The sequence below is a fragment of the Mastomys coucha genome, unplaced genomic scaffold, assembly GCF_008632895.1.
Source record: "Mastomys coucha isolate ucsf_1 unplaced genomic scaffold, UCSF_Mcou_1 pScaffold12, whole genome shotgun sequence".
NCBI classification, from domain to species: domain Eukaryota; kingdom Metazoa; phylum Chordata; class Mammalia; order Rodentia; family Muridae; genus Mastomys; species Mastomys coucha.
Window position 1 is genome coordinate 94,138,909 of NW_022196894.1, and position 18,797 is coordinate 94,157,705.

The 18,797-nt window shown below is 40.7% G+C and overlaps 1 protein-coding gene across 4 annotated transcripts in view; it reads right to left on the bottom strand.

Moving 5' to 3' along the window:
- The window catches only part of Brwd1 (bromodomain and WD repeat domain containing 1), a 103,446-nt gene that overhangs the window by 20,308 nt on the left and 64,341 nt on the right, over positions 1–18,797 (bottom strand). For 2 of the 4 annotated variants that reach the window (XM_031364518.1, XM_031364522.1), the window contains 11 exons: positions 16,716–16,840; positions 15,784–15,866; positions 13,477–13,588; positions 12,640–12,701; positions 9,017–9,172; positions 8,390–8,510; positions 6,633–6,758; positions 5,077–5,155; positions 4,818–4,859; positions 2,610–2,753; positions 1,197–1,349 (listed from right to left, as the gene is read on the bottom strand). In XM_031364518.1, coding sequence (XP_031220378.1) covers positions 1,197–1,349; positions 2,610–2,753; positions 4,818–4,859; positions 5,077–5,155; positions 6,633–6,758; positions 8,390–8,510; positions 9,017–9,172; positions 12,640–12,701; positions 13,477–13,588; positions 15,784–15,866; positions 16,716–16,840 — 1,203 coding nt within the window. The remainder of the gene's footprint in view (positions 1–1,196; positions 1,350–2,609; positions 2,754–4,817; positions 4,860–5,076; positions 5,156–6,632; positions 6,759–8,389; positions 8,511–9,016; positions 9,173–12,639; positions 12,702–13,476; positions 13,589–15,783; positions 15,867–16,715; positions 16,841–18,797) is intronic. The other 2 variants (XM_031364521.1, XM_031364519.1) reach the window with 2 other exon arrangements.

The following is an 18,797-nucleotide window of genomic DNA, read 5'->3' on the forward strand; positions in this document are numbered from 1 at the left end:
GAAACCCTGTACTGAAAAACCAAAAACCAAAAACAAAACAAACAAACAAAAAAAAAAACACTTAGGACTGAGACCTAACAGCCTCCTCCATGTCTGCCCTGCAGACCCATCTTTGAGAAGCACAACAGCCACTTCTAGTACTTCATAAACTTGTCAGTCATCAAGTTAGCAGGGTTCCGTGAGCCACTTTACGTCTGAAATGTGATGGTCTTGAGCACTGTCACTTTCTGTCTCCTCACTAGTTGTCACTGGAAATTTAGTAATGTATCTGAACTAAAAGTAACAAGATGCTAAAAGTGACAATGGAAAAAGGGAATATATGAACACACAATATATAATGAACACTAATGAGATTGGATGCTGGCTTTCAGTATCCTATCCAACATTCTATAAAAGCACCTTGGGTCTGACTTACACATGGTCCAATAATATTAGTGGACACGTCCCGAAAAAGGCTACACTTAAATTTCTGAATAGCATGATCTAATCTCATGCTATTCTCCCACAATCCATTTGGGACATGTGTATCATCTTATGTCCACAGTATGCATACATGTGTACACATATGTATGTATATATACATATATATATACATATATATATATATATATATATATATATCACAGCTCACAGCGATGAAGACTATATTCATACAACCTATTCTATTATTGTAACTGCTCTACTTACTCGTAGAAATATATATAAGTAATCTCTTACCATGTCTCATCTATAAATTTAACTTCACTAACTTAACCAAGTCTCTCTGGTCATACTTAACATCATGAACATACAAGTGCATTTAAGAAATGCTCATACAGTCTGGAGAGATGGCTCAGTGGTTAAGAGCACTGGCTGGGTAGTCTTCCAGAGGTCCTGAGTTCAATTCCCAGCAACCACATGGTGGCTCACAATCATTTGTAATGGAATCCAATGCCCTCTTCTGGTGTGTCTGAAGACAGTTGCAGTGTACTCAAATAAATGAAATAAGTAAATCTTTTTAAAAAAAAAGAAGAAAAGAAATGAAATGCACATACAAGTGCTTATGATGTGCACCGGCAGCAGCTTTGTTCATCTCAGATGTCTTGTATTTATCCAGTTTACTCAGTTATTGTTCATGTTCTATCTGCTAATGGCAACTAGAAAAACACAGGTCATACATACTTTCTTAAAATAAGGCACAGAAAAAGATTACATACCTTTGACCTTTTGTTGGGTGTATATGCCTTTGCATTGCTAAATATCAATCGGATGTCTTTGCAAAATTCCACAGGGCTATCATAGTTCCCGGCTTCTAGAGTTTCCCTTACTGTTCCAAAATCCATGGGAGTGTCTATAATATCTCGGTAATCCTGTTTTTAAAATGACAATTCACATATGAACTTTGTGCTCTCAAAAAGTAAACATAAAGGACTGGAGAGACTCAGAAGTCAAGTGCAAGTCCTAGCACCCATACAGTGGCACGCAAGCATCTGTAACCTCCAATCGCGGGGGCTCAGCAGCTCTGCTGGCTTCCATGTGCAGGACACATGGTACACAGAAACAGGAGCAAAAAAGACACAAATAAAATACCCACACACACTAATGTTTTTAAAGTAAACATAATAAGATCTCTAAGATACTGCAAACAACAGAACAGGGAAAGAATTGAAAGACAAGGATTAATATCTAAAAGATCTATAAAGGCAGCAAAGACTAGTAGGATAAGAAGTATCAAATATCAAGATTTTACTTTATCTTAATTTATGTTAGGATATGTGTACAATCCCCATTTTGGAGTGACAAGTTACTTATGAACTGTCTGACATGGTACAGGAACCAGCACTCTTAACTGCTGAGCCATCTCTGCAGCCCTACGCCCTACGAGTAACATCAAATGTCAATTTTTTTTTTTTTTTTTTGGTTTTTCGAGACAGGATTCTCTGTGTAGCCCTGGCTGTCCTGGAACTCACTCTGTAGACCAGGTTGGCCTCGAACTCAGTAATCCGCCTGCCTCCGCCTCCCAAGTGCTGGGATTAAAGGTGTGCGCCACCACCACCCAGGCAAATGTCAATTTCCTGCTTTACAGCCCTTAGTAATCCCAAGCTTGCTTGTAGCAGGTGGTATTTTCAGTTCTTGGTCATGGGCATCACCCAACTGTCCTGTTTGTTATCTAAGTTACAGTCTTGTTTACTGTTCCAAATGAGTGATTATACCTGCGTGTCTGTGCATGTGGACAGCACAAGAGGGCACTGGATCCCCTGGAACTGGAGTTATAGATGGTCATGAGCTGCTAATATGTAGGTGCCAGAAACTTGTGTAAGAGCAGCCAATACTCTGACCCATGAGCCATCTCTCAAGCTCCAGTAAATTAGTTTTATTAGCACTTGTGCCTACAGCAATGCTCATGTATATATTCCCCACTTCACACTACACTGTGCAACTATGTCTAAATTCTTAAGTGAGTAACTGTGTCTATACTACAACTAGCCTGGTAGGGTAAGAGAAAAAATACATTAACATAAGTGAAGTATAGTCTAGACCTCTTAACTCTTTAGGGTTTAACTTAAATCTGCAATCCCACTGTTTTCTCCACAATAAAAAGCACCAATATTCAGAGCAAGGACACTTACTGGGTACTCATCCAAGTCCACGGGCTGTCTGAAGGGCTCCGAGTCCTCACACTGGAAGAGGAGGATAAGCAGGGCCTTGCACTGCCTCCTCCAGTCACTCTCAATACAACTGCTGGTTCTACTACTCCTTTTCCAGTTGTGGACCTGAAAACATATTTGTAGGTTACTTCGGCCTCAGTAGGAAATGGAGAGAGGCCAGATACTTTTTTTTTTTTGGTTTTTTAAGACAGGGTTTCTCTGTGTATCCCTGGCTACCCTGGAACTCACTCTGTAGACCAGGCTGGCCTCGAATTCAGAAAATCCACCTGCCTCTGCCTCCAAAGTGCTGGGATTAAAGGCGTGCGCCACCACTGCCCAGCGAGGATATACACTCTATGGTGTATGATATTGGGTTTAAAAAAATCAAAAAATAAAAAAGAACTGGGCCCCTCTGTCTCCTGTATTGTACACAAGTTGTAGCAGTTTTTACCTTATTATCTAGCTGGAAAAAAAATTTATTTTCCTATAAATCCAGTCATGTCTTATGGTGTTCGACATACACTTTCAGAAAATGGAAATTATATCAAGATTAGTTATAAGAAGCTAGATGCCATAAGCACCAGCAAGCACTATCTAACAAGCAATTCTGCCAAGTCTCACATCTGTACATCTTGCTCATAGAAATTGGAAATGCCTAGGACTACAGCTTCCTCATATGGAAAAGGTCCACTGTAGACAGAAATTAAAGGTAAGGGAACTGAGGTAATGCCTCAAATATTGGTATTAGCTGTACAGACAAATGTTAACCACAAAGAAGACAGGAAAGTATGCCAGAGACTGCAAAAGCTAGGATCTGGTTTAAGTCAAAGTAAACAGAAAGTGTGTGCTAGGAGAGGGGTTTACAATGTGGGAAGGCAAGAGCGCTCGCTCCCCCCCCCCCCCCCCCCCCCCCCCCTCTCTCTCTCTCTCTCTCTCTCTCTCTCTCTCTCTCTCTCTCCTTGAAGTCCTATCATGGAATCAGCATCACTTTAGGGAGAATCATAGCATACAACTACTCAACACACATGCATATCTGACTAGTGCAGTCAACTATGTCATTGGCAACAGCGGACACAGCAAAGGAACAGACAGAGGAAAACGTGTGGCAGTTCTGTTGGAAATGAAGCAACACGAAAATGGAAAATCAGACAACATAAATCATGTCTAACTTTTCAATGTTAATTAGGACAATCATTGTAAAAGAGATTAGGTATTTGATTTGTTTGGCTGCTTGACTTGTTTTTTGAGATTCTTACATGTAGTCCTGGCTGGCCTGGAACTAGGTATGTAAATCAGGTTGGCATCACAGAGATCTGCCTGTCTCCGCCTCCTGAGTACTGAGTCTAGTGTGTGTTATTGTTTTAAAGTCTAACTGTAAGGAGCATCTAGGTGGTGTTTGGAACGATGTGTGTTACTGCACTTTACCCGTTCTGCTGTGAACAGCCTATTCAGTAACTCACTGCATCTAGGTGGTGTTTGGAATGATGTGTGTTACTGTCCTTTACCCGTGCTGTTGTGAACAGCCTACTCAGTAATTCACTGCATTAGTGCTGAAGCTTCTGGTGACAAGTCACAGGAGAGTTCTCAATTTCCTAAGTTTAGTTCCATGTTCTGTCCCATCTCCAACAAAGCCTCATCTTTCTAACAAATCTCTATTTTAAATAAATAATTCTATTACCAAATCCAACTTAACATTCCCCTGAAAAGATCTCACCATTTTTCTTCGCTGTTCCAAGAGAACCCTCTCTGAGCCTGGACGTCATGCCACCTGAAGGCTCTCGCCCAGCACTCCCTTCACTGACAAGCAGCCATGAGGGCCACCTTGTCCTGTGGTGACAGCTACTGCCCTACCTTACAGTTTACACACAATGCTTGGGTTCCGTGCTCTGCTGCACAGGTAGGGTCAATGCCCTGAAGGGCATAGTTCATGCTCTGCCCTACTTGTTTGGGGTTGGGGGAGTGTCCATTATTTTACTCCATCTGACCATGAGAACTCCATTCCAACAGCAACTATCAACTAAACATTTCTGAAGTAACCAGAACTTAGTGATTTCTATTTCTCTTATAAACCAAGCTAAAATACCCAGAATTATCATGTAAGTTTTCAAGGCCAGAGACTGTAATCCAGATGAAAATTTGGTTTTGAACAGAGAACACAGAAGCCAAAGTTAGCCATGCATAGCAACTTACCCTCCTTCTTCCAGAAGACGTTTTAGGAAGATCACTATCATCCTAGGATAAATCAGAGAACCTTACTATGAAGGTCTCACCAGAGATCATCATGAGAGCAAATGTATGTCAGAGACATCGCTTAACTATGAAAAATCTTTATCAATTCCTACCTTCATAGCAAACTAGAACACACTATGATGTTGCCCTACATTTTTCTACCCCCATTTTTAAATCAATGTTTGAAATCTACATGACACTATAAAGTTAAACTTCATACCAAATCATAAGCACTGTCGCCGCCGTTGTCATTGTCAGAAGTGTTACATAGTTCCGATATATTTGTACAATCTTGATTCCTAAAAGTTACATTTTTCACAATTAATCATTTGAAGAACAGTTACTCCTGTCAAGCATTACTTCACATTAAAATACAAATAGTTCCCCAGCCTAGGCACACTCAACTTCACAAAAAAAGACAAGGTTTTAACCATTCTTCTGTGAAAATAAGAATATATTAGCATTCTAGTTTAGAATATTGACAATTTTAAAATATGTCCAAAGTCAAGTTGATAATACAGAAACAATGACACTCCAAGTAGCCTCTCTAGGCTGAACACACACAGCTTTTTCTAGGTATTGCCACAGCAACGGATAAAGCAAATACCAGGAGAAAGAGATTTAAGATAGAAGGAAAGAAACAAAGCAAACCCCCACCATGTGAGCAAGTATGCAATGGAGGGGCCCTGAGGACGCCCAACACAGAAATGACAGAGTAAGCAGTCATATACAGCAATTCAGGCTTGCTGAAAAGATGGCTCCTCGGTTAAGAGTACTCACTGCTCTTGCAGAGGAACTGGGTTCAATTCCCAGGACCCATACAGTGGGCTCACAACCATTTCTAACTCCCAATCCAAGGGATCCAATAATATCCCTCTGCTGGCCTTATTAGGCACCAAGTATACATGATGCATAACATATATGCAAACAAAACACTATATTCATAAAATTAATTTAAATGTTTTGCTTTAAAATTTTAAAAACATAAAAGGGATGAAGAGATGGAGCAGCTGACCAACTCAGCTACCACACAGGCAGAAATCTAGGGCTTGGAGTTGGCCCACCCTAAAATGTACATCATCTGTGGACTGCTAGGGTATGTGAAAGGGATGGTCCTGCTGACCATAGGAGATCTGAGGAGATCTGGTAAGAGCCAGTATTGATGGTGTGGCAGAAGCAAGCAGCCTGGCAGCAGACCAATGGCTCACTGCAGGGGAAGATGTGTGGGAAGAGGAACCCACCATGGGACTCAGCATGACCCACTGCAGCTTCCATGGCAAGATGCTCATGTTCTTTTGGCTCAGAGGTTGCAAGGGCAGAAGGTGGATACAAGGGGACAGAGAGGAGTAGACTGGAGTGCATAAAGTAAAACTCAAAACAGTCAATTAAAAGTTGGCGGAAAAAAGAGAGAGATGACTCTGTAGTTAAGAGCACTGACTCTTCTTCCCGAGGACCTGGGTTCAAGTCCCAGGAACCACATAGTGGGTAATGATTACCTATAACTCTAGTCTCAAATCAACACTCTCTTCTAGTCTCCACAGGCACTTGGCAAGCAAGTAAGTATACATGCACACAAGCAGCCAAATACCCATACATGTAATAAAAAATTAAAAAACAAAATTGAATTGGCCACATTCCTTTAATGAAGTTATAATGGCAAGCATGCAAAGCAATGCTGCTTCAAGTAACCGTCAGATGAAAGCTGTGTGGCTATGGAAGCGCAGCGCCGGCCGGCCAGCCCCGGAGCCAGCATGCTCCATGCATGAGGTCACTTACGTGATAAACTTCAGAAGCTGCTCAGTTATTTGTTTAGCTGATCTTGCAATTACACTTTCAGGTTCATTAAACGTTCTTGCATTATGTTCTATATATCGGACTTCCCAAATTAACGCAGATAACCGCCTTAAACAGAAAAGTAACTTATTACTTAAAAAATGAGAATAACCAAAATCTAGCAATGTGAACCTATTCAGTGAGTGACAGCATACCTTCTTCGAGACGTTATTAGTACAAAGCTGTAATAAATAATCTTATGTTATAACTAGAACATTAAGTTGGACTATGAACTCCAAAAACTAATTTAAGTAAACTACCTAAATCATACACACAAATATTCGGGCACACTTGTGTATGTGCTCCCTTCCCCTCCCCCTCTCAGCTAAACAGCCTTTCTTTTTTTTTCTACCATGCCTATTGGTGCCTTTTAAAGCTGTAAAAACTCAAGCAGTAGGGCTGGGAAAATGGCTTAGTACATACAACTGCTTCTTGCTGTGCAACCATGAAGCCCTGATTAGATTGTACAACACCCATGTAAAAAATAAGGTAAGCATGGCTACAATTGCCTTTAACTCCAGCACTGAGGTAAAAGACAGACAGATCCTGAGAACTCACTATGCAGTCAGCTGATCCAGGTCCATCCAGGTCCATAAGAGACCCAGTATCAAGGAAGGAGCAGGAGAAACATATGGGACAGTCTCCCCGTGCTCAACCACAGATGGCAACCCACCCACTCCTCACTATAGAACAAGTATACAATGTCAATTTTGAGTCAGTTTCATTACAACTAGGTTTCTAATTCAAACACACATATGACTAGATATAATTGTGGAATAATAGACTATAGTTGTGGAATAGTACAATAGTAATTTCATCAAGTAATGGAATTATAAAAACTGAAAAACCTTCAATTACTATAAAAATCATTACAAATAAGTGATTTTTAAAATCACCAATGATGCAAAAGCCAACAACAAAAAGCTGATATATCCGAGAAATAATCTCTACTCAAAAGAGCAGGTACAATTACTAACTCATGAAAACTACTTTTAAATGTAGCAGCTAAGATTTTAAATCAGAGAAAGGGGGCAAGATTCTAACCATCCCAATTTTGGCTATACCTCAAGATAAGCATTAAGGACTTTGGATCACATTTCTTTTATTTCAAAAAAAGGCATTTATACCACAAAGTAGTATATACTTAAATCTCTATGTAGAGTATCATAAAAATGGATTATATTGTTTCATACTTTTTTTCTACTTTTCATTCCTAACTAATACTAAAGTTGTACTTAAACTAGAAAGTTTAATGGTTAAGAAAGAGCACTTGTTGCTCTTGCAGGAATTCAGTTGCAGAACCCACATGGAGGATAACCACACCACCTCTAAGTCCCTTCCAGGAGGGTGAAACTCCCTCTTGGAACCTTAAGAAGTAAAGTTCTAATAACTCATGGATAAAAAGAAGAGTTTCAAACACAAAATAACAGTATCAATATAATTTTCTAACACACACACACACACACACACACACACACACACACTCACACACACTAAGGAACAAAGCTTGGTGTGTCACCTTATGGCTGACTACCCACACCTACTCAAAGACATGTAACAAGCACCACCAGACAGGAAATTATATTCACCAGCATCCAAAGCTCACACGGTAATTATCAGCAACCTGCACGTCTTTTTGCAAGAATGACTGTGGCCTCATACCTCTTTGTGGTATTTTTGAAAGGGTTCCCCCAACAAACCTGTAAAATCGATTAACAAGCCTCATTCGAATTGTATAGAGATCAGTTGGATAAGCCACTACTGTGCAGTACTTTGGATATGTACAGAGATCCACCGGGCCTGCAAAAGCTGCTGCTATATCTGTAAGAGAAAAGAAAACTAAGGTTTTATACAGTAAGCACCTTACCTATAGGTAGTATTTAGCTATAAAAACTATTCCAAAGAGAGGGCTCCATTTAATATAACAAACCAAGGGCTGGTGAGATGGCTCAGCTGGTAAGAGCACTGACTGCTCTTCTGAAGGTCCTGAGTTCAGATTCCAGCAACCACATGGTGGTTCACAACCATCTGTAATGAGATCGACGCCCTCTTCTGGTGTGTGTGAAGACAGCTACAGTGAATTACGCCGGACTGAGCGGGGCCAGAGCAAGCAGGCCAGCAGAGGTCCTGAGTTCAATTCCCAGCAGCCACACTCATGATGGCTCATAGCCATCTATACAGCTACAGTGTACTCATACACATAAAATAAATAAAACAAATCTTAAAAAAAAAGTAACAAACCAAGAGGAATTAAGTAAAGAATGTAACCTAAATTAATCTTTTTATGAAAAACTTAAAACTCAGGCTTTGAGCCTGACGAAACTCACCTAGGTTTAAGAGCTGGTCTATGCCACTGATGATCCGCTCACACTCCTCATCTCTTGACCTCTGGCCCCATTCACCATCTTGTGGTTTATAGAGCAATTTCTCTAGCTCATCTGAAGTGACAGAGATACTTGCTCCCAATTCTTCTGGAGGATCAACTATGAGTTCCATTTTAAAGACAATGAAAGAAGAAAAGAATGAGGGGTGGAGTCAACTTCTAAAATGCAATACTACACACTCAGTCTATAGGAAAAGCTGGCAAACTTGGCTGCCTCTACTGTCAAAAGCAGACTCAAGCTGGGTGGTGATGGATCACACCTTTAATTCTAGCACTTGGGAAGGCAGAGGCAGGTGGATCTCTGTGAGTTCCACAACAGCCTGGTCTACACAAAGTCTCAAAACACTGGAGAAAAGAAAAAGCAGAGCTCAAATCTTCAACTTCTTAAGTTCTTCTCTGATGTCACAAACTTGAACTGAGATGTAAGCACAGATCATCACCCTGTGAAGTCTAAAGTGAACCACCACCACCAAGGCAACCTTAGCCCTGAGGGCTCAGAAAGCAAATCTCTGCAGACCACTTAAAGTTCAAAGAGTGATTCCTAAAAGCTCAAGACATGGTCTAGAGATGCTGCTCCCTAGCTCTGTGTGTTTCGCCCTTAACCCTCATAGTACCAGGTGTGATGGTACATACCTGTAACACTAGCAATGGGGGGGAGGGGGGGGAAGAGGGTCAGAAGCCACAGCTACACAGCAACCCCTACAGCAGCCTGGGCTGCATCAAACTGTTGTTCATTAAGCACCCATGAACACACACACGCCCTCGATCGATGCATAAATGGCTAAAATACACTCTCTCTCAAAACAAAAATGGATAAAATAATTCCACCAGCATAAAGGGGCTAATTCCTTTAACTGATGGAAGCACATAAATAAAAGAGAGATTGCTGGGCGGTGGTGGCGCACGCCTTTAATCCCAGCACTTGGGAGGCAGAGGCAGGCGGATTTCTAAGTTCGAGGCCAGCCTGGTCTACAAAATGAGCTCCAGGACAGCCAGGGCTATACAGAGAAACCCGGTCTCAAAAAACCAAAAATAAAATAAAATAAAAAATAAATAAAAGAGAGATTGAAATAGTAGGGGTAGAAACAGAATTTCTTAGGGAGAAATTCAAAAATAATTCAAAATATTTATTTACATTAAATACAACTTATAAAACACAGACAAGTAGTATGTATCTAGCCAGATATGGTAGTGCGTACCTTTAATCCCAGTACAGCCAGGGCTACCTTCTACATAGGAATGATGGTTTTGGAGTACTAATTAATAGGAGTGGATCGTGGTCTTATGAAAAACACTTTGACAGATTCTAATCTAAAGGCTGAATGCAATAATGCTTATAGTAACTTCCAGAAATATTTAAAATTCTAGAAGTGTGTTTTATAGAACATCAGCTGTTGATTTCTTTGTGGAAAATGTGAATTTAGCAGTTGTGATCAAGTAGAATGAAATCTTTCTCCTGTTCCAATTCTGGAATGAAAAACCTTAAGGTATAAATGGTAAGTGATCCTATAGGATTCCTGATTTCCATACTGACATCTTCAAGCAACAGAAAAAGATGAAAAGAAAAAAATATCCACCATCATACAACAGCAAGACTTCAGCACTTCTATAATCTACTTCAGTCATGCCCAGCATTGTATTGAACTCGGTAAGAAAAGCAGAGGATCTAGGAGACAAACCAGAGTACTTTAGTGTCACTCATTTAGGAGCCATGGGTGGCACTCAGCAATCACTCACTTCCTGATTGTCTAACTCCTAGAACCTACCTCAGTGGCTTGTAAACTCCTGTTATCTAGGTGCAGGATCCCTGACACCTCTTCTGGCCGAGGATGCTAGCACCAGGACGACATATTCATGCCACACAACCACACAATAAATGTGTTAAAATTGTCACACACACAAAGTGTTTAACTAAGAGAAAAGCGCAAAGCAAAACTGAAGTACATGCCAGGAAATAAACGATAACTGCCCTGTAATTAGAAGAGTCAGGGCCACAGAAGGCAGAGGAAGACAGGGAGACCAAAGGCTAAAGAACATTATGGCAACAATTACAGCCAGCAAAGTTCATATAAAGTAAGACAAGACAAATGGAAGCAGGCCCTACATCACTGTGTGCCAGTTACTGTCTTAACAACAGCCCTGACCAAGCAGATAAAAGGACTGAACAATTCTTTGTAACACTTGTGAGTCTGAAATTATTTAAAAACAAAGATTTTATAAGTATACTAAGATAGTAATAAGGAAGGGGAGAGGGAATAGGGTTTTTTGGTTTTTTTCCAGGAAAGGGGTATCATTTGAAATGTGAGTAAAGAAAATACCCAACTTAAAAAAAAAAAAAAGACTGATAACAAAAGTATATGTTGAGAAAACTATGATGAACTGTGGACATTCGGGGATATTCTTTGAGTATGTCGATGGAGAAAAACATGTCTATGACTAGAAGATGGTCACCTGCTACTTTTAAGGTATGCTTCTCTGACAATTATTATCATGCTGCTTCTGTATGCTGACAACTGTCAAAGTTGGCCAGCAGCCTTAGTATTAAGGACTAAAGTTTACACAGCACTGTCCCTGGCTCTGAATATGCCTTACTAAAAAAAGCAGGTGCAAATGGCACTCAAGAAGGCTGGCCTCAAACTAAGAACCCAATTACTTTAGACATGTTATATAAAAGTCTTCATCATTAAATGTCTCCTTTGCAGAAGTGACACTAAAGCCATCACCATTAGGGTGAGAAGGACAGAGCTGACATTGGACGCTACGTGCTAAAGGGACATTGTTTACTGATCTTGCCATCTTTACATACAGTAAAATGTATTTTCAGACCAGGACACACTAGCATAAGTTACTAAACTCAAAAGAATATATCACAAGCCAGGTATGGTGGAGCATGCCTTTAATCTCAGCACTCAGGAGGCAGAAGCAGACAGATCTCTGTGAGGTCGAGGCCAGCCTGGTCTATAAAGCAACAGCCAGGGCTTTGTTATATAGACAAATCCTGCCTTGAAAAAGAAAACAAAAAGAATATATCACAAGGACAATTACTGATGATTTCATGGTATTAAGAATGATGAGGTTTTGGAATGATGGGTATCCTTTTTAAATTATATAAGTATTAATATTAAAGTAGTGAAAAAATGCTAACAGTAGCTATTCTGCACCATTCAAAAGGCAGAGCAAGGAGAAACAATACGATACAGCCTTCAGAAGGCAACGGATATCTGCAAACCTGACCAGAGCAAAGGAAATGAGCTCGAGCTAACACCAGGTCCTTGCAGAAGTAGGGGAAAGAGAGACAGTGCTGGAGAAGGGACAGCACTTTAGATGAACGGGCAGAGAATGAGTGTGAGTAAAGAGGGGACAAGTGTGGTCCAGGTAAAGTGGTCATGTGACAGCTGATGCTAATATACCCACTGTATAGATGCTCAGACCAAAAGGAACCAAGACAAACAGCCATCAAACTGTTTTCTTCTAGCCAAGTTCTGAGACTGTGATTGACAGCTTCAAGAGATTTATGGACAGTCACAAATATGCCCTACTATGTGCACAGTTATGACAAGTGCATACCATTGTCAGGAATCGGTTCCATGTCCCATGGGCTAAGCTTTTCAATCTCAGTGTTGTCCCACCTGTTCAACAAGAACAAAGGAAGCACTGGTTAGCCTTTCCCCAAAAACAAACTACAGACTAGCAAGGCGCCAGATACTGCGGAAATATAGAAGCCAGCAGTCTCACTGCACTAAGTACATTCACAGCAACATCAAAAGGGTTGAGAAAGATACAACAAAAACAAAGTGTTGCCAGCCTGGTGGTACACAGCATGAACGCCAGCACTGGGAGGCAGAGTGCCAGGACAGTCAAGACTACGTAAAAAACTACTATCTCCAAAACAGAAAAGCCAAGACCCAAACCCAAACCCACAAAGTGCAAAACCTTATGCAAGAGCTAAAGAGATGAACCAACAGTTAGGGGCACTTGTTGCTCTTCCAGAGGACAAATACTTAATTCCCAGCTCCCACGCTGCAGCTCACAACTTTCTGTAACTCCAACTGGCCTCCAAGGGTACCAAGGAAAATGGTGCATACATATGATGCATGCAGGCAAAATACCCACACACATAAAATAAATTATTGAGACCTTTCTTCAGAGTGAGACAAAAATACACAAGTGAATGTCACTGTGTATTCCACTTCACTATGGAAGTGTGAATGTCAGCTAGCCAGCAAAACAGGGAAGGTTTTCTGAATGTGACTAATGACACAGTATCAATGCTGAGCTGTGACTGACTCAGGAATATTAGACATTCTGGAACTTACACTGAATCAATGGCTTAAAATGACACTGGCCGAAAGCATGTTAGTTACACAGTGGTCTGAGACGTAAACACATTTTCTGTATACAAACCTAACAATGTAACACTGGAAGTGACTGTCAGGATACTGGGGTTGATATGGCTCTTGACTCAACACAGTTCCAAACCACCAAGCATCATCAATTATAGATCGAAATCTGTCACCTATAAGAGAAATGATCAAGTCGGAGGCATGTATATGCAAACATTACATACACCTTTTACTTATGAAATACTGTAATAGACAATGAACAGAGATCAAGCACAAAGGCTAAGAAAATTCAAACTCCTCAGGGTTGAGGTGTATCACAGAAGGTGCTGAGGCCTGTGTTCACCCAGCACGTTAGGAGAGGGGAGAAACTGGCATCATCTCACTGCTGTGTATGGAGGATTACAGCCCCCTTATACTTACTTGTCTCTACAACTCTAAATCCATCAAAAACACAGGAGCAACTGGGATCTGGGGCCAGTGAGATGGGTTAATGGATGAAGGCAGCACCTGGCTCCATCCTGAAGCCCTGAATTCAATCTCCAGGGATTCAGGCATGGCCTTCCCAAAGTCCTTTGACCTCACTGGAGCCCACTTACAAACACAAAATAAGTAAATTTTAAAAGAAAAAGTTTAAAATCAAGTCTGAAAATACTCTTAACCATTAAAAATGTATTACTATTTAAAAGAACTACACAGAAAAAAAAAAAAAAGAACTACACAGCCACTAATAGGTCCTACTGTTTTACAGTAACTCAAAAGTAAGAAAGCCAATCTTTCCAACAGGCTTTTGCAGAGGTTCCTCTACAAATCAAAGGGTAGAATGGGTCTGGGGTGTAGCTCTGCGTCCTACCATGACACCCCCCCACCCTCCACCTACACACAAAACGCAGTTATTAACATGCAGGAGTGGCTCAAGATTATAAAGACTGAAATGTATACTACGACTACAGTGAATCCTGACTGGGCTTCAGTCAATAAAATTCCACCCATTTACACATAAACTAACACAGTATTTTATATATAAACAGCAAAGAAAGTCACCCATATCTAGCTATCTGACCACTCTTTTGAGTTCCAGGCCAGCTACAGCCACAGTGAGACCCTGCCTCAAAAGCCCACTTTTTAAAAATAATTGAACAATATAAATAGGATAGATAATAGCGCGCTATAGAGCTGAGAGCAGAACAATCAACTTCCTTTAGATGCACAGACTATGGGGGAAAAACTTCCAGGTTACAGAGGAAAGCAAGGCATACAGTATACATGTGGGGAAGGGGTAACATGGGGTGAGGGCAACTTCCAGGTGTCACTCGTTCTACATATCACATGGATCCTAGGGACCAGACTCCAGCTATCAGGCTAAGATACAGGGGACCATCTAAGCTGTCCTGCTGATCCAAATGTTTGTAGCTCTTTTTGTTTCTAAGGTTTTTTAAAACAGGGTAGAGGTGGGGAGTGGGGTGAACAGATAAGCAAAGAACATGCATGTAGGTGCACAGTGGAAAGGAGGGTGTCAAATTACATCCTGGAGATGAAATTACAGGCAGTTATAAGCTGCATGACATGGGGATTTGGGATTCAACTCCGTTCCTATAGAAGAGGAACACGTGTCCATAATGGATGAGCCATCTTTCTGGCCTGTCTGCTTCTTAAAGACCAGTTCCTCAAGTCCTATCACTTGGCTCTAGTTTGTTTTAACAAAAGTAAAATACTGTGGCACTCCACAACATTTTTTCAAGGCAAGATTTCTCTGTGTAACCCTGACTGTTCAGGAACTTGCTCTGTAGACCAAACTGACTTCAAACTCAGAGATGCGCCTGCCTCTGCCTCTCAAGTGCTGAGATTAAGGGTGTGTGCTCCACCACCATCCAGCTTACACCACAATATTTTCTGCATTAAATTTGGAATTATTTCTTAACTATCAGATTATTTTAAATGGCTTTGAATATTTTAAATTTAAGGTGGTTCTCAACCTTCCAAATACTACAATCCTTTAATACAGTTAGTTGTTCATGTTGTGGAGGCCCCAACCATTAAGATTATTTCGAATTTTGCTACTGTTATGAATTGTAATACAATATAAATATCTGACATGCAACCCCAGTGAAAGAACCATTCATCCCCCAGAAGGGTCACAACCTAAGCAGTAGCAATATTATTAGCTAAAAAGTCTACATGGAATAGGTACCAATTAACACAAGCACTAAGCTGATATATTTAAAGGTCACTTATGCTTCTAGAAATTGTTCATTGTTTATTTAAACCATAAATCAAAGTACCCTATGCAAACGCAGCTCAATGGCTTTTAAGACTATATACAACTCAGTAAGGACAGACTTACAAGGTCACTCAGTAAGGACACACTTACAAGGCTGCCAGTTTCTCTGTCTTGCTTCATCATAAAATTGGCGCAACACAAGAAAATCAATAACATCTGGCATATCATGGTATCTAAAAGAAAATTTAAAAAATTACCATAGTGGAAAGCAGCAATATTCAAAAGGCACAGGTACTATCTGCCATCTGAAACTTCTATGTGCACAGAAGGGGTGGAGTTCAGAGGACAATCTTGGATATCCTTTCCTAAATGCTATCCACCTTGTTCTTCTGAGATAGGCTGTGCCACTGGTCTGGAGCATGCCTACCAGGCTGGGCTGGCAAGCCAGTGAGTACCAAGGTATCCACCTATCTTTCTGTCCAGTGTGGCTGAACTTAGACTTTTCTCAGCTGAGCCATCTTCCCAGGCACATCTAACCAAATTCATAGCTGATAAAGGGTGCTAGAGAGGACCCCTTTTGTAGAAGTGCTTTTAGGGCAATATACAGACCTGAGTTCAGACTGCCAAAGTGCACACAGAAGCCAAGTGTAAATGCTAGGAAGGCAGAGACGAGCCAAAGAGGTCCCTGGCAGATCAGCCTAAGCAAAAGTGAGCTCCATGTTTAGTGAGAGACCCTGTCTTCATTTTAGTCTCCATAACAGAACACAAGCAATGTGTACTCAACTGGAATCAGCACACCTAATTACCAAAAGTCACATGTGACAGGAGCCACCACGTGACGGGAGCCACCATGTGACAGGAGCCACCATGTGACAAGTTTCCTGCATAGGCTCTCATCCCTACTTGTGTGAGCACTGTGAAAAACCACCCAAGCAGCAGACTCCCTGCCTAACTGACGCTGGACGACCCTGCAGTGATCCACACGCAGGAGGCAGTTAAAGGGAGAGCCTACTGAGCAAGATGGAAACTTTACATCTACTAATTCAGTAGGACCGACACCTACTATATGTAGAAATACATACCTAATAGAGAAAGATTTATCTGTCAGCCTGCCAGTTGCTGGATCTATAAATGCTAGTTTGAGGCAACAGAGTGTAGGTGGTCCAACCTCATACCTTAGTCCAACGATTTTGACCAATTCTTGATCCTGTAATAGACATTTATTTAGAAATGTTTTTAAAGGCAATTTATCAATTCTGTAATTCTCTATGAACTACTACTGGACTAAGCCAGTTCCTACCTTGGATTCCAAACACTACATGTAATTTGCCATTGGCTCCTACTCTCCAATTCTTCCTAATCTCCAGGGTGGCATCTTATACAGAAACATGCTCACTAAGCAGTCAGTGTGCTCACTAGACCATGTCACAGAAATGTGAGGAATTTCAGAGTGGCGCAGGACCAGTATGAAATAAGAGTTACCAATTTGACATTTTCTTGTCTTTGTTTTTCCATTTATTTGTGTGTGTGTGTGTGTGTGTGTGTGTGTGTGTGTGTGTGTGTGTGTGTGGCAAAGCATCCAGGTAAAGGCCAAGGCAGTGCATGTAGGAGTGGACTCTGTCATGCCACCACGTAAGAAATGGGAACTGAATTCAGATCCTCAAGTTTGGCAAGTTCTCTCACCTGCGCTTCCTTAGATTTTATCCCTTCTTTAAATAAACATCTTTATGTAATTTTGTGTTACACAATAGGATTTTGCTTATTACTTTTTTTCAATTTTTATCTTATGTGTCTTGCCTGCATGTATCTGTGTGTGTGTGTATATATATATATATATATATATATATATATATATATATATATGTATGTATGTATGTATGTATGTATGCCTGGTGACAGCAGGACAGAAAAGCATCAGATTTCAAAACAGTCTAACTCCATAATTTCTTTTTTTGTTTTTGAAACAGGGTTTCTCTGTATAACCCTGGCTGTCCTGGAACTCACTCTGTAGACCAGGCTGGCCTCAAACTCAGAAATCCACCTGCCTGTGCCTCCCAAGTTATAGGATTAAAGGTGTGCGCCTCCACTGAGCATACTTGCCATCCAAGCAATTTAGAGAGTGCACGAAGGGGAAGTTCAAGGCCAGCCTGAGCTACAAAGATAGTATTAGGTAGACAAGGAAAAGGACAGAGAGGAAGAAAGCAATGTTGGAAAATCTACAAACAGATCTTAATTTATAACATTTAGCTCGCAGCTAACACAGGCATTATCTATGTGAAGCTTCTAGGAACTCACATTTTCCCCCCTAAAACATGCACATCACAGGATTCTTGTACTAAGGAGCATGAGTCAGCAATTTAAAAATCTGTACTCAAGGCCGATATCAACAGCAACTGTCACAGAAAGCACACACGAGAAAGATGCTTGGCAGGCAAGGATGGGACTGAGGGACCCTTTCACCTTCTTAGCAACACGCTCACAGGTAACTCAACACCACTGCACCTCGCTGGGGCAAATGAAGCCATCCCACCCTGTGAGCTTTATGCTTCTAAATAGCATAATGACGAATATGCAAATACTAAACCCACATATGAGGATGTACTCGTATTGCATAGTAAAGTAGACAGAAAACCAAAATCACAGAAACAAGACCATGAAATTTAATACTTAAAATATGTTGGTTTTTTTTTTCAGGACTGGAGATATCTCAACACTTAAGAGCACACAGACTTCCACAGGATCCAGGTTCAGTTCCCAGCAAATACATGGTAGCTCACAACTGTCTAGAACTCCAAGATCTAACACCCTCAACACAGACATACATGCAGGCAAAAACATCAATGTATATAAAATAAAAGTAAATTTAAATTTTTTTTCATTCTCTACATTACTATATATAAAAAGCATCAAAATATGGACACTGCTGATATCCTGGTGATTTTCTGTCCTACACAACAAAACAGACTATAGACTGCATCTCCCTCCATCACTCAGGAAGTTCTACACTTCAACAGGCAATGCAGAAAGGTAGCGCAGCTTAATTTGCCCACTATGATAAGGCATGTGGATCCATCCCATGTCTCCCTCTGTGCATGATCACAGGAATTGCCTTCTTCATAAATTTATAAGCTTTGTACTTCTTTTTTTTTTTTTTTTTTTTTTTT